The sequence below is a fragment of the Colias croceus genome, chromosome 22 (genome assembly GCF_905220415.1).
Source record: "Colias croceus chromosome 22, ilColCroc2.1".
Classification (NCBI taxonomy): domain Eukaryota; kingdom Metazoa; phylum Arthropoda; class Insecta; order Lepidoptera; family Pieridae; genus Colias; species Colias croceus.
Genome location: NC_059558.1, coordinates 8,175,687 through 8,193,313, shown reverse-complemented (window position 1 = coordinate 8,193,313; position 17,627 = coordinate 8,175,687). Strand labels below are relative to the sequence as shown.

The window sequence follows — 17,627 nt, the reverse complement described above, 5'->3', positions numbered from 1 at the left end:
TTTTTACGCGACAACCCTACATGGGTCTTTATCGTCCATATATTCCTGAATACTGTAGTACGCTCTCTGAACTAGTACATTTTTTATGTAAGTTTTAAATTTAGAACTACTAAACAGAGGAATTCTTTTGTATAAGCGTATACCTTGACCCATAAATGAATTTTTAACTTTAGCTAATCGGAAAAATGGCATTTCAATTCTATTCCTGTTCCTTGTGCCATAATCGTGTCTATCTAATACTCTTGTGTGTAAGTCGGCGTTTTTGTGAACATGCAAAATATTATTAAATATATACTGTGATGGTACAGTAAGGATACCAGTATTCTTAAAATGATCTCTTAGTGAGTCCCGAGCACGTAAATTATATATAGAGCGAATGGCTCTTTTCTGTAAGATAAATATAGTTTCTATATCTGCAGCCTTGCCCCACAGTAGAATTCTATAGGACATAATGCTATGAAAGTAGCTGAAATAAACCAATCTAGCCGTATCTTCATCGGTGAGATGCCTTATTTTTCGGACTGCATATGCAGCTGAACTGAGCTTACTTGCAGTGGTGTTGACATGGGCTCCCCACTGTAGTTTCTCATCTAATGTTAACCCTAGAAATACAGTAGACTCAGTAGGATGCAATACCTCCCCGTTCAAGGTAATATCTCTGTTCAACTTTTTTACATTAGGAAGTAAAAATTTAACACAAGTGGTTTTTTTGGCATTTAATAATAAATTATTGGCAGTAAACCATTCAGTTATGTGTAAAAGAGCACTGTACACTTCGTCAACATTTGGGTCATGCCTATCCACATTAAAAATTAATGAGGTATCATCTGCAAACAGAACTATTTCACACCTATCCGTGTTTTCTACTTTTTAGTTGTAAGTATCTATCTTGAAAGCGTGTTTATTAGTTTTTCAAACTATATTTTATTTTTCATATAGTTTCCGTCATGATGCAATGTTATGTAAACAAAAACAATTTCACTTTTGACTAAAAACACGGGCGGATAAGATTATCATAGATAACGTCGAAAGGTGAGAGAATAGATTATGGAATTAAGATAAACTCTATAGGGGGTACTTAGAGATTCAAGTACATATTTTGTATATGTTTAGTTTAAAAACTTAGAGATTAGAGTGGGGAGTCTATTATTGACATCTCTGATAGAAGTTCTATTTATTTTAGTTTTGGATATTCAACGCCATCTATCCATTGTTGCTATGAAGTATTTTCTTTTCGTTATTTTAAATTTAGTATTCGAAGATTTGTTGTTTTAAGTTAATTCTCGTAATTATTTAAGACCAGTAATTAATATGTATCTATTTTTCTCATTTCTGAATCTTGATAATGTACATAACATAGATGAAACTGAATATGAAATAATCAGAAATGTTTATCATTTTAAAATAGTTTGTATGTTATCTTAAAAAAGCATACATACAAGAAATGCATACATATTCTACATCCACATTAATCTGCAAAATGTCTTCGAATTAGTGAAACAGTTCCTCCATGTACTTCAACTATTTTAAATTTTCTATAAGTGCTAAAAATATAACAATCATTACTACTTACCATAATTATTCCAAAATACAAAACAAAACGATTCAAATAATAATAATAAAAAATCGTACCTTGCACTTTTCAGCTAACGTCCTGAACTACCTCGGGTTTCTCACACCCGGATACACTTTACAGGTAACTGCGCTTGCTACGCTTATGCTTTATCACTGTTTCTATGTGTTTTAGCAAATGTGTACTCAATAACTAAAAGTTATATTTTGTTTCAATTACAATAATTCAATTTTTAATTAAAAAATGACTTTAGAGAGTTTGTGTACTGTACTGTGTTGTCTACTGTATTTCTAGGGTTAACATTGGACGAGAAACTACAGTGGGGAGCCCATGTCAACACCGCTGCAGGTAAGCTCAGTTCAGCTGCATATGCAGTCCGAAAAATAAGGCAACTCACCGATGAAGATACGGCTAGACTGGTTTATTTCAGCTACTTTCATAGCATTATGTCCTATGGAATTCTACTGTGGGGCAGGGCTGCAGATATAGAAACTATATTTATCTTACAGAAAAGAGCCATTCGCTCTATATATAATTTACGTGCTCGGGATTCACTAAGAGATCATTTTAAGAATACTGGTATCCTTACTGTACCATCACAGTATATATTTAATAATATTTTGCATGTACACAAAAACGCCGACTTACACACAAGAGTAGGAGATAGACACGATTATGGCACAAGGAACAGGAATAGAATTGAAATGCCATTTTTCCGATTAGCTAAAGTTAAAAATTCATTTATGGGTCAAGGTATACGCTTTTACAATAGAATTCCTCACAATATTAAAGAGTTTAGTAGTTCTAAATTTAAAACTTATATAAAAAATGTATTAGTTCAGAGAGCGTACTACAATATTCAGGAATATATGGACGATAAAAACCCATGGAGGGTTGTCGCGTAAAAACCACAAGACAGTTCATTGGCATATTATGATGTATTATGTAGTTAGATATAAGTTTCATATATTGTAATATTTACATGATTTTAAAAGAGCAACTATGGAGTTTCTTGCCGATTCTTCTCCATAGATCACTGCTTTCCGAATCGGTGGTAAATGTTAAAATAATTATGTAATGACGATTCGAAAGTGCTACTAAATAGTAGTCTAATTGAATAAATGAATGTTTGAGTTTGAGTTTGAGTTTGTATGGGTGTTGAAATAAATAAATGTTTTTGTATATAACACATTTATTTCTACATTATAATATAAGAATGGCACTGTTTATAATAATATAATTATACGTATATAACTATTTATCTATACATTAATTATATCACCAATCGGTGAAGGAAAACATTGTAAATTGTAATTAGACCGGCATGACCAAGAAACAAAAGAGCGTGTGTGCCGAGCACACGTTTCAGAAGTGAAATTTCTTTGGCAAGATTCAAATATACCAAAATCGTTGCCTTACTCCACGACGTGATGATATTGCCATGACGCGACCTTGAAATTTTTCTCTCAACGCGCCTAAAGAAGTTTTACTTCAAAAAGTTCGACATATTGTGATATCTTCCCACTCTTATTTGGATTGGCCATCACGATGAGTGAATGATCTTTGAATACATGAATGAATTAAATTCTTTATTCTTTATTGCACACTAAATACAGGATAATAAACTAAGAGCTATACAAGTAATAAATAACATGTATAGAGTGCGGTCTTATCGCTGTAAGCGATTTCTGCCAGACAATTCGAAAATTTGGAAGGATTACATTTATGGGTGCATAATGCATTACAGACTTTAAAATTTTACTTTGAACTAAAATAAAATGTATAATAAATAAATATCAATAAATGTATTGTACATTACATACATGTAGGTTTACTTAATAAAAGAGGTCCATTTGATTTGGCTATCTTGAATATTCGATTTATATTGATTATACATATACATAGTTAGCATACATAGTTTAACTGAAACATAAAATTTTATGCATAGTAATAATTATAATTAGAAAGCATTTTTCATATCAGGCGACGACAGCACAAAATTTCCCCCGTCCGACTAGGGCCCTTCTGGCCTCCTCCACTCAAGCGACAGCCCAAGCCGAGGTTCGAGATTCCCGTCAAGGGGTCCCTTGCACATGTCGCTACCAGGGTGAACCTTCAGTTCACCCACGTGTTCGCGTTAAAATGTAGAAGCCCTTCTGGCTAACATTGAGAGACACCACACAAAAAAAAAATTCTCTATTTATATTAAATCTAATGTTTATAATTTTATATGATTAAAAAAAATATTCTCTCATATATCACGATAAAGATTTGTTTGGACGGGATAATCTCTGGAATTGATAAGATTGGAAAAATAATAATGAAATTCTTGACGATACGTAAACACACAATAAATAGTACGTGTTTTAACATATCAATTGTGCATAAAAACGTATTTTTTTAGACAATTTTACTATAATATTTGTAAGGCACTAATGTGAAACTGGTGATACCTACTGACAATAACAAATTTGATATTAGTTAACAATAATTACCTACTACTGAAATTCATACTGCATTATTGCTAAAACAATGACATAGGTAATAATATAAGACATTACACAACTACAATTTCTTACATATTCATCACCATCCTAAAGTGAATTTTTACTAATGATAGTTCTTGTAAAAAAAAAAACATTTTTTCTATACTTTTTATTTTCGAACTGATACCCCGCGTGCGTCGTTGCGTGTTACAGTAGTAACGTAAGTTAGTCAGTATAATCCGTTATATCAAAATAAGAAATTACATCAAATACAACAAGAGAACAGATTTACAACGTTATTTTACAAAAAAAAAATGTGTACGTGTACTAGTGTACACACCTAAGAAGTGAAACTTCTTTATGACCTTATTTTTCAAAAAATAATTTACTATATATGCAACTTTACAGAAATACGTCGAATCACGCGTGGTAGGGATAAGAAAAAGATGGCGCGTAACGGAAAAATGTCACGCGTAACGAAAAAATGTTACACTAAATTTTTTTCAACCCCGATAAAGAAGTTTCTCTTCAAAAAAAGTTTTAACAATATTTTTTCAAAAACTTATAACATATAGCTGTAACTGCGTCACGCGTGTCTCGGCAACCTGTCGCGTATTTGCCGCAGCGTGTTGCGGCACGAGAGCCGCCGCGAGCCGAGCCGCGGGAACTGAGCTATACGGGCCACTGCCACGGGGCTTTCGCGTCTAGGGATAATGTCAGTCAGTCAGATATAGTGTCTCAATAATATTTTGAAGGATGAAAAGTAAAGAACACCGAACAAGACCATTAATTTTGTTTAACAAAAATGATTATAATATAGTTAGAGCTTTGGCAGAAGTTTTGCAAGAACTGCGTAATGCGGGCCACCGCCATGAGTCTGTTGCTTATTAAGTTGTAAAACGTAAGCTATTTGTAGCGCGGCGTGCTAAAGTGCTAAGCGCTCTGCAGTTCAAATCGACCAAATAACAGTTAGTGGATCAGTTGACCGACTTTGACAGAATTTTTAATGCAAATATAAATCTTCGAAATAATGTACGCTTAATTCAAATCTACAAATCAAATCAAATAACCACAAAAACTCACCTAAAAAACATATGATGTTCCACACTACATCTCCACAAGGATTTACTCGCTCTACTTGATAGCAAGCGGAAACTCACGTGCGACTCGAACTCATCGAACTCGCTCGAACGTAAGCGCAGTGTGTATGTGCGCTTATTGTAGCTGATTTTGAGGATCTTGGGCCACGGGAATTTGTTCATTATTACACTGGAATAGAGGTTATTTTTTTATTTATTTATTTTATTAGAAAAAGGAAGACAAAAGATGTAACTACATTAACCGGTTCCTTATCTATTCATGACATACAAATACAGGGTGTTCATTACAATATTTTTTATTTATTTTTATTTTGTTGTTTTAATTAATTCGTGAAAATATCTTTTGTATATTATTTTATAATAGTTAATAATATAAAAATGAATCACAAAATGTGTTGGTAAGCGCATAACTTTAGAACAGCTGAACCGATTTCGATAATTTTTTTTATTATATTCCTTGAAGTACGAAGATGGTTCTTATGTAGATAGAGAAAACGTGAATATGTACCACGGGCGAAGCCGGGGCGAACCGCTAGTAGTTAATAAGAATAACATTGATAAAACACTAGCTGTGCTCCGCTGTTTCACCCGCATTGCTCCGCTCCTGTTGGTATTAGGGTGATGATATATAGCCTATAGCCTTTCTCGATAAATGGTCTATAATATATCACCGAAAAAATTTTTCATATCGGACCAGTAGTTCCTGATATTAGCGCGTACAAACAAACAAACTCCTTATTTTAATTACCTATATATTGAAGTGAAACTTTCATAAACGCATTGGGAGTAAAATTTCAAAGTGGCGTGATGGTATCTTTGAATCTTGCCAAAGAAATTTCACTTCTGACAGATGCGCTCGATACACTAGCTCATTTTTATATTATCATAACACATTTATTTATATTGTTTGCAATAAATTTTGTAGTGACTTGGTTACAATTTTTTCATTTCCTACATTATCATTAATTTAAAATCCTTACCCATCCCTCAATACAGTGATTCCAGACGCACTAACAGCTATATTAATATCGATATCTTCAGAATCCTTAGCGTTGTGCACCTCAGCACCGTACAGTAGTAACCTTTTGGCATTTTCTAAGTAATTTAGTTCTGCTTCCGCCGGTGTTTGCCCTCTGTAAGGTGAAATTATTGCAAAAAGTTAATAGTTTCAATATTTTTTAGGAGACATTATTCAAAATGTCACAATAAATGTACCACATATTATAGTTATTATATTATGTAAGTTGTCTGTTGTGTTGTAACCATGTTTGATTGCAAATAAATGATTTGATTTGATTTGATTTGATTTTATTTTCATTACTGGAATAATTAAGAAGAACGCTGAAATCCTGTTGAATCATACTAAAATTATGAAAATGAACTTTGTGATGGATGAATAAATGTTTATTACTTTTAACATAAAACAACTAATTGGGACAACACAATTTGGATTAGTTCATGGACATTTATTAAGATCGTTTTAAAAAAGGGAACTGAATAAAACTGTTTAAATTCTAGAACAAGACACTCAACTTTACTCGCTCAGTGTGGTCGGGTTTACTACACCCAATTTGTCACCAACTCTACTTGGAAGCGAGTAGCTCGTAAATTAAACGAAAATAAGATAAAAAAATACTTACTTATGCTTTGCATACAGTTGTTCAATATTATCTCTTTGATTATCGTTCAAAGCGTGCAGAGGTATTGCCTGATACTCGCTCAGTGCGGTCGGGTTTACTACACCCGATTTGTCACCCAACTCTGCTTGGAGTACGTATGAAGCAAGTAGAGCGTAAGTTATTTGGGAACATGTTAGACGACCTGGAAAAAGTAAAAGAAAGACTGCAATTATCTGTCATTTAGCAAGATCAGTTGTTTAATTATTTATATTCGACAGGGCTCTATTTTTCTGGAGCCTACAATTTTAACAGTGTAAACCGAAATGAAAAATTAATCACTTCTGTAGCAGGTAAAGTGTGAATTTTTGCTGATAGACAAATAAGTAGGATTAGTTTTAGCATGTCCATTTTTTTGCAATAGTGTTTTTATTGCTCAATAGTCTACATGTTAGTTTATTTTACTATTAACTGAGTTACAAAATGCATCAAGTTTCTTATGCTACAATGTTTATCAAACGATTATAAACATAACACTCTTTTCAGTCGGGTAAAACTCACCCTCAATAAGATCACGTCTCACAGCCAGACTGAGTTGATACCTCGTGATATCATCTTGTAATTCTGACGGTTCTGGCGGGTAGAATTTGACAGCTAAACGCACGTCCCATGGTTCGTCTGTAAGGACAGCGATATTATAATAATGTGATAAAAATCTGGGTAGAAATAACCCAACTACGTAGTTGTGGTCACGATATTTATATAATTTATTAGATTTACTAAATTGGTCGGAGCCAATATGCCCATATGTAGCCTAAACTTGAATAAATATGTGCTTATAATAAAGAAGGAAACATAGAAAAAAAATGTTGTGTGGTTTTATGAAACCACGGTAAAAGTGAAACTTTTTTTCACACTAAGTATAGACATTTAACAAAAAACATCGTACGATAATTATCGTACGGTACCGACCGTCACGCGACATGCGCTACACAGACCAAAAAGTTTGAGACGATGTAATAAAAGTTTCACTTTAAAAAAATACCCATGTTTTTTTAATAAGCTATAAATAAGTTCCAACTCGATCGAAGAATTATCTTACAAACTATAAAACGTTCATGTTCTGTGGACTGTGGAGCTACGCAGAAAATAGAATTTTAATTTTTTTTTAAAAGACGTGTGGCACTCTGGGACTGCCGCGGTAATGCTATTGCATGCTAAGCCTTCAAGCCACACTCCACAGCCCACACCTCCGAGCCCATCGGAGTGGGGAGCGTGAGGTTTTTTCGTTACGGAATTTCTCCATTCTATCACCGCGCTGAGCCTGAGTTATTATAACAGTTACTTACTCCTAAAGGTCTTGGACAGGCGTCGTTTCAAATCCACCCACACCCTCGGGTCTCCTCGCTGTGCGTGTAATAGCCCAAAGAAATCTTTCTCTAATATATCTAGATTGTCACATACTTTGTCCAGAAGATCAGCGCCGTTGGCTTTACGCTGAAATAGAATGTGTCATTTAAATGGAGGATTTGATTTCAAAAGTGTAGTTGTAGCAATATTTGGAAATTTATTTACCTAAATTATTTTGGGACTTCTTTTTCGCGTATATTTAATAAAAATGGGATAACATTTTCTGTGTTTATATCAATAAATTTAACATGCTATATATGATAAAAGTAGATTTTGGCTTTTTATATTAGCCGTGGATGGAATGGAAAGAAAAACATTTAAACACACACACAACAAATAATAATTTAAAAGAATAAGTTCGAGAAAAAAGGTGTGGGTAGTTTTCAAAAATTCTGTCAAGTATCATCAAATTTCAAAATCCGTTCAGTGATCTCGTGAATAAGTTACACAAAAAAATACATTCTTAGAAACCTACGCGTAATATTAAAATTTAAAAGGTCTTAGGAAATTATATATGTACTTACATCAACATCAACAGTAATATGCTCTCCATTGAACAGTTCGACCCTCACTCTGCCAGAGTTGGCTCGCCTCAGGCCCATGCTGGTGCCGTCGTCGGAAGCCAACCCTCGGAGACTTTCTCGCATGGTCTGTTGTTTGTAAAATTATTATTAAAAATACAATTAAAATTGCGCTATAGGAACCTATAAAAATACACTTTCAAAACGTTACATAATTATTAAGAGCGTGAGCGTCTGCTTAGCATAAGACGTGTCAGAAGTGAAACTTCTTTGGCAAAATTCAAAGATACCAAAATCGTGTCCTTACTTTAGGATATGACGGTATTGCCATTACGCGATCTTGAAATTTTAGTCTCAACGCGCCTGAAGAAGTTTCACTTCAAAAATATAATTAACATGTTAGAACTTACAAGAGTTATTTAGGAGATCTTTCATTAATTGACGGCGAAAATAAGGCGAAATTTCCTTTTACATTACATTTAAACGTGTAAGTAATAAATCCGTAATGAATAGTTGTTTAAATACTAGATCATTCTATTTATTTGTTAAACTAATAACTGGAGTGTAGTATGGCGTGTGGTTTATAATAAATTTTAGTTCGCAGGCGTCGCTAAATGCTTGTTTTGTTTCATATGCATATTCATAAATATAAACAACTTGGCTCAACAGATTTTAAAAGATTTTCCTAAAAGCAATGCTTTGCTGAAGAAAGACAATTTGTCTAAGGAATGTTAATCAATTAAACAGTTTCCAATTTACGAGGTGAAAACAGTAATGAATGTAATTAGATTTTCCATTCCAGATGGAATAACTAATCATCATGTATATTGCACAGTTAGCTTCATCTTATGACATCTACAGCTATAAAATTACCTTCTTGGAAATTTCATTGCGTTTTGTCCATGTTTCCAAGATTAATCGAGAAAAAAGAGAGGATAAAGACCAGTTATTTTGACAATAGTAGGATACACAGATACGCTGATTTTATTTATTTATAGATATTTTATTCTAAAATAGCACATACGATATTTAAAACTAGTGAACAAGGATGAATCTATTAATTTTATGTTCCTACAACTCAACTCTGATACATTTCTACAAAGCTATTTCTTTACACAACCAATAAAATTGATAAAGCACCGATAAACAAGATTTCCACCACTGATGGATGGACACTTGGACAGACGAACATTTAAACTGTTTACATTCACGTCAATGGTTCAAAGAAAATATCTTAATACAAAACAGCTCTATAATATGTATATATATAATATACCTAATTATATTTAAAACTACTTATAGCCAATCTCACAACTTCGTTTACTTTATGAGATATTTCTATCCATTTTTGTAACATTTTTCATTGATGCTCTACTTCTATTAATCGTATTATGATTTACTAGCTGTGCTCCACTCCTGTTGGTCTTAGCGTGATGCTGTATACCCTATATAGCCTTCCTCGATAAATGGGCTATCAAACACCGAAAGAATTTTTCAAATCCGACTAGTAGATCTTGAGATTAGCGCGTTCTAACAAACAAACATAACATAAGTATACATAGAAAACTAGTCAATCCACGCAACTTTCTTTGCTCTGAAAGGTTTATTACCTTTAGTAGTAGCTAGTAGTAGTTTTAAGCAATTTTTGCCATCGAATTTTTCATTGATGGTCTGCTTCTATTGATCTTAGTTTAATTTAAGTATCCTTCCTCGAAAAATGAACTATCAGACGCAAAAATAATCTTTCAATCGAACCAATAAGTGGCTAGGTACTTAGTTCATGCGCGTTCAACAAAACAAACAAACAAAGTCTTCAGCTTTATAATATCTCTTAGTAATCTTATTCTACACGAGCTGAACAGCGATAAAACGAAAATAAAATACTTCGAATTATAACCATTTTTAAACAGCTTTCATCTATTTGTTAGTGCAAGTTTTATCAACATCGATACAACTTAACTCACTCAAAATACCTTTTAACAAAATTACCGCATTCAACCCTTATAAAAGAAGCTCTTTAGGATTCTACGTCCATTGTATCTATTGTCATGGTTCAGTGTCGTTAAAATAGCTAAATCAATATAGGGTGGAGGTCGATTAAGAGCCAGTAAGTAGATACTTGACCTTTCCAAATCATTTTTACCCTTAGCCCTTAGGACAGATTTATGTAAGCTCAAATATTTATTTACTTGACTAGAGTAGAGAATTGTATCATATTACATAGTAAATAGTTGCCATTGGAAGAGCAGTTTCTAAAGAAAAATTTGCTAGAACCTCTGTTATTGAATAGAAAAATAATAGAGAATGTATGTAGTAACGCAGGTAAGAGTCGATAGAGTGAGGCGATTTTTTCTTGGCTTGTCATAACTACTGCGCCAATTGTCACCTAAAGAACGAATAAGAAACTATAAAATACAAGACCTTTCAAAATCCTTTCATATCTACATGAGACATGACGGAATTCTAAACACGTTCATTGTTTAGCTTCAAAAATCAGCAAAACGGAGAATCTCTTCAGAAGTCGATTAATATTGACGTAAAACAATGAATCAAACGAACACAGTACTTATACTCAACCTTGCGAAACACGATAAACATAAATTTAGACGCATTTGAAAGCTCGCACATAATGTTTTCATATGAAACATAAACTCGTAATGTTAACAGCTAAATAAATATAACTGGAGTATAATTTAATGTAGGTACTCATTTATATTGTTGTGTATTGGCAGTGCGCCTGAAATAGTAGACCGTACGTTACGCTGCGCCAAAGGACGGTGTCGAGTTAAAATATTATAGATTTTATCGGATTTTCAATGCGATTTATTACTCAACTAGCTGTGCTCTGCGGTTTCACCCGCGTGGCTCCGCTCCTGTTGGTCTTAGCGTAATGATTTATAGCCTATAGCCTTCCTCGATAAATGGGCTATCTAACACCGAAATAATTTTTCAAATCGGACCAGTAGCTTCTGAGATTAGCGCATTCAAACAAACAAAGAAACAAACTCTTGAGCTTTATAATAGTAGATGTAAAGTTAATAGTTGTGATAGACGAGAATTACTATTATTATGAAAAGAAAAACCCAACTGCGTATTTATGAAGCCACATATTCAGACGATTACAACGACACCTCTTTTTTTTTTTTTGTGTGTGGTGTCTCTCAATGTTAGCCAGAAGGGCTTCTACATTTTAACGCGGACGCGGGGGTGAACTGAAGGTTCACCCTGGTAGCGACATACACAAGGGCGTCCCCCCTTGACGGGGACCACCAACCTCGGCTTGAGCTGTCGCTTGAGTGGAGGAGGCCAGAAGGGCCCTAATCGGACGGGAACGACACCTCATAATCAAAATCCGCCCAGCGGTTTGAGCTGTAGGGGCTAGGGCGTGCCAAATACATACATACATCGAACACTCGAAAAACATAACCCTCCTTCTTTCGCAGTCAGGTATTAATACATAATTTATTGAGTGATAAATAGCGATTTTAATCCGTTTTTAAGTGTTCCGTGAATTTCTGGGTTAATTGGTTTTACGGTAAAAATAAGTCCAAAAATAGTGTAAAGAGCTTTTGTTAAAAAATATGAATTTATATTGAGTATTTGCCTACAGAGTATTGAATGAATAGCGCTTAATTCAATTGATGAATGAAAAAGCTTGAGCTGAGGAAATATCATATTGACTGATAATATAATTGGTATAATTGCGAAATTTCCCAAAAAAGATGTTTGTTATTGCTCTTTCACGAAAAAAGAAACAAAATTTGATTATTGGCGCTTCGAATCCATACTAATATTATAAATGCGAAAGTAACTCTGTCTGTCTGTCTGTCTGTTACTCAATCACGCCTAAACTACTGAACCAATTTGCATGAAATTTGGTATGGAGATATTTTGATACCCGAGAAAGGACATAGGCTACTTTTTATTGCGAAATATGTACTACGGGCGAAGCCAGGGCGGACCGCTAGTACATAATAAATTAGAATTGAAATATATTTATTTCCATAAACATTTGCGTATATTTTCCGTATATTTTATGTACAATAGGAAGACTCACATGTCTCCTGATTCCCTGGTATTTTATAGGGAAACCGTAGAAGCTTAATTATTATATTACATTGTGGCCCCTTCTATGGGGTTAATGTAATCCTTTGTATAAACACTAGGTACTTTAAAGTCTTTAACCGACTTCGGAAAAGGATGATAAAAATAAATAAATGATTTCGGCAAGTTATTGATTTGATGATAGTTTTAAAATCAACGACTACCTACAAAAATATTTTTCAAAGTTTACCTGCATGATTTTTTTTTTTTAGTTCGAGTTTATAGTAATAAAATAATCTTACTTAGTTACTATACCTACATATACTACTAAAATATAAATTAAGTACTTACTATGTATTATTAAAATATTCATAGATAGATATTATTATAGTTTCGTCATATAGCTTTGCTTGCTATGCCATTAAAAAGCCATTGAAGATTATCCTAAATTCCTTATACCTAAGCTATTAGAATCATGAGTCATTGACCGAATTGACCATTTGACTTAGAAATGACCTATAGAGTCAAAAGGTGCGGGTAATTTATTAACGCTTGAAAGAAATTATGAGCACGAATACAAAACTTATAAATATTTGATTTTTAAACAATTTTTACAAAATATAAAATATTATTATGTAAAGCTAGGGTTAATGTTATGTTTCATTCATATGCAAAATATAATTTAACATTACTAGGTACTTACATCCTTTGGTCGACTGTAATATTATTCAAATTTCAAATTTCAAATTTCTTTATTATTAAACATACATACATACAATTACAATTACAATTTATTACAATAGGTATACAATTAATATTCATGTAAAAGTATAATATAAATAAAAAGGCTACCAAAACAATTATTTATACAAGCCAATGTTTCCCTAGCTAGGTTACTGGGCAACCTGTGTTTAGGAGAATTATGTAAAAAAATACTTTTAATTTTACGTTCCGTATCTTTATAATATTACTAGCTTCCGCCCGCGACTCCGTCCGCGCGGAAAAATTAAGAAAAATTACGATTTATTTATTTTCTACGTATTTTTCCGGGATAAAAAGTATCCTATTTTATGCCCAGGATAATAAAGTATAATTATACCAAGTTTCATCGAAATCGAACCGTTAGTGTTCACGTGATGCCTGAACATACAGACAGACAGACAGACAAAAATTTTTTTAATCACATATTTGGGCTAGGTATCGATCCAGTAACACCCCCTGCTATTTATTTTTTCAATATTTTCAATGTACAGAATTGACCCTTCTACAGATTTATTATATGTATAGATAATCTGATATAACTTAACATTAACATATAAAGTGTAAAACAAGAATCAAACCCAAGTCCTCTCACGCTACTTTAACCACTGCACCAAAGGAGTAAGAGAAGAGCTTTTACCAAGTGGGTCAGTCGCGCCTGTGTGACGTCATCAGGCCGGTTTGCGGACGATTTGAAGATGCGAGGGGACTCTATAGATTTATCCTGGTTTTTTAATAAAAACAGGAAAAAATAATATTATGTAGATTTTTTCTTTTTAGATACAACAAATTCGAGAATTTTGATGTAGTTAAATTATATTAATAGTAAAAATAAAGACTTATCAAATCATTTATTGGATCTGTTAAAATTTTAATTTTAACAATTTTTTTTTTATTATTATCTTAGTTGTATGCAAAACAATCATGATTTCTGCTTCTCATATTGTATGGAAAATCTACAGCATACAGTGCATACTTAGTTGTTATACATCTTATTCCTTATAGTTATCGTCTTTATCTACCTTAGTAGGTATATTGTCCTAAACTATAATTAAGCGGGATGGTGCAACAAATTTAGAAATGTGTTTGATAAAATAGATAACAAGATAACCCATTGCGTACGTAGCAATATTTCGTAATTTACTGTAAACATGAAAGTTCGTTCAAAGTAGATTAGGGATATAATTTTCAATGACCACAGCCGTTTGTAATATGTTTTCCAATATTCTTCATCCAGTTCTTTCTCATAAATCATTAACTATAGCTGCGCTTCGCGGTTTCACCCGCGTGGCTCCGCTCCTATTGGTCTTAGCGTGATGATATATTATAGCTTATAGCTTTTCTCGATAAATGGGCTATTTAACACCGAAAGAATTTTTCAAATCGGACCAGCAGTTCCTGAGATTAGCGCGTTCAAACAAACAAGCTCTTCAGCTTTATAATATAAGTATGGAATTCGTATATAGTACCTAGTACCTACTCGTAGTATAAATGATGTTTTAAAGTATTGGATATATTTTGTAAAAGTATCACCGGATAAAACAATTCTTTCCATTATTGATTCTCGGTACAACTCCTAATACCAAGATCAAACCGTTGTTCGTTACCCTTCAATAGTTTCACGTACTTAAATTGTTTTGTTTTTACTCTGATTAAAGTAACCGGAACTGCCGAACCGAAGAATTGAGGAAAGATGTTTTAAATCTAACATTGTAAGATAATTTGATACGATTTTATGTCATAAATCATGTATTTTATAAAGTTTTTCAATACAGGTATCAAAATAAAGAGGGTAAAAACTTAATATGTATGCAAAATACCACAAATCTGCGGTTACCTTGTAATAAGATAGGTATCAAAATAATTTAGAACAGTTGCGGTTTAAAATTAGTGTTGCAATTGATCCTTACAAGAACAATTACCTATGTACTTAGATTTCGTAAGTTTTAAGGTTAAATAATCGTGTAGGTCTAATTGTTTTGAGGCGTCGAATCGATAGAGACCTTTTCATAACAAACTGCTTCGCGGAAATATTATTCTTGCCTGTGTCGTCCATAAATGGACCACCTGAAATAATATTTCAAATCGGACCAGTAGGTACTTCTTGAGATTTGCTTGTACAAGCAAACAAACTCTTTAGCTTCATATTGTACCTAGGTAGTTCCATTAATTATATATTATACTAGCTGTTCCCCGCTGTTTCACTCGCATTGCTCCGCTCCTGTTGGTCTTAGCGTGATGATTTAGCCTATAGCCTTTCTCGATAAATGGGCTATCTAACACCGAAAGAATTTTTCAAATCAGACCAGTAGTTCCTGAGATTACCGCGTTCAAAAAAACAAACAAACAATCAAACAAACTCTTCAGCTTTATAATATTAGGTAATAAATAAATGTATGTATAAAATAAATGTAATATCTTCTTTGTCACATAAAAAGACGCGACTAAATGTATGGAGTCCCTTCACCGGGACCCTTATGAATGTCTAAAGGTTAACGACATGATATGCTTAATCAAACATGCCGTCTTCGTATCCTTCAGACTTATTGGAATTTGCTTTTAATTTAGTTACAAATTCGATTTATTTAACCTTCTAGAATCTAGACTAATATTAATTTATTATAATTTAAATATATAGTGAATGGTATCTTTAATTCTAATTAATTAATGTTAAAAATTACTTCAAGGGAAAATCTAAAGTAGGTATGTACGTGTTTGTACGAAAATAATTATGTACCTACTTACCTACATACCGATACCATCAAAATTTGTAAAAAGAGTTAATTAATAATTAATTCATTTATTCACTGTAACATCAATGGTCCACTTGTTAGTAACAATATTCTTAGTTAAGTAGGTACTTAGGTATCTAAAATTAATCTCAGATTAACTAATCTTAATCTTACGTTTTTCATAGAAAAAACTAAGAGGTCGCACATCTCTTCTATACATATATTATGTTCTGTGGGTCGCATCGCATTCTAGGAACAGCCATAGGTACACGATCGGAATTTAATATTTATTTTTTACTAGATATCCGCCCGCGGCTTCGCCCGCGCAGTCAGAGAAAAACCCGCATTGTTCCCGTTCCCGTGGGATTTCCGGGATTGCGTAATTTTCCCGGGATAAAAAGTAGCCTATGTCCTTTCTCGGGTATCAAAATATCTCCATACCAAATTTCATGCAAATTGGTTCAGTAGTTTAGGCGTGATTGAGTAACAGACAGACAGAGTTACTTTCGCATTTATAATATTAGTATGGATAGGAACCTCTACACATTTTTTAGTAGATAGTGCTTAAGATGGTGTTTTTTTTTAACCCAAGTAATATTATAACCCTTTTGTTACAATCTGAAGTTTTAATAAAAGAAAATAAGGATTACCTAACAAATTCGTTCGAATTATAAATTAAAATTAAATAATTTATAGGTGTTTGCATCCTATTGTAATAAGTTATTATATTATTCGAGTATTGTATAATAATTATGAGAATAAAATAACTCTATTTAGGTAACTTATTTACATAATAAAAGGCACTAAACGCGCGTCTCGTGCCGAAAAATGCATAAAAAAAACAAGAATGCGTTACGCGGGAAACCGCGGTCAACGCCTTTTGTATGCAACGCATTTTGTATGCAACGATGTTTCCAAAACTTCCCGTCACGTCCCGTCCGGGTAAAATCCCGTCACGTATGCAGCGGCCTTTAAACTTGTCAAACAACATTATTAAATAAAAATTAAAGAACATACCTTAATTTTTAACGCCAGAAATCACTAATACTCTCACGAAAATCCACATTGACTGTTGCACCTTTTTTATTTTATTTATTTATTTAATTTGAAATTACGTCACACTTTCTCCGTAAATACGCGGTAAACTAGTTTACAATTTGTATGCGTCCGTCCATAGTCTCTGGCTACAGGGAACAACTGGGAACAACCGAGAACGGAATACATTCATAAATCTAGACAGGGATGGCGCTACTTCATCTCTGTCTAGCTTTAAAGTTGGAACTTGTACGGTGAGCTTACGAACTTGAACTAAGAATAGGTACATGGTAAGAATACTTAAATTAATTTTACTGAATAACATTTTATACTCAGAAAAAATAATTTGAA

General features: G+C 33.1%; 1 protein-coding gene across 1 annotated transcript; it reads right to left on the bottom strand.

The window, feature by feature from the left end:
* Positions 1-4,553: 4,553 nt before the first annotated feature.
* Positions 4,554-17,420, bottom strand: LOC123701733 (protein 4.1 homolog). Its single transcript, XM_045649243.1, has 8 exons — positions 17,259-17,420; positions 8,710-8,835; positions 8,125-8,272; positions 7,337-7,453; positions 6,800-6,980; positions 6,140-6,292; positions 5,143-5,328; positions 4,554-4,763 (listed from the first exon to the last, which is right to left on the bottom strand). The coding sequence occupies exons 2-8, from the start codon at positions 8,830-8,832 to the stop codon at positions 4,646-4,648; spliced, it is 1,026 nt and encodes a 341-aa protein (XP_045505199.1). The 5' UTR covers positions 8,833-8,835; positions 17,259-17,420; the 3' UTR covers positions 4,554-4,645.
* Between the last annotated feature and the right edge of the window lie 207 nt (positions 17,421-17,627).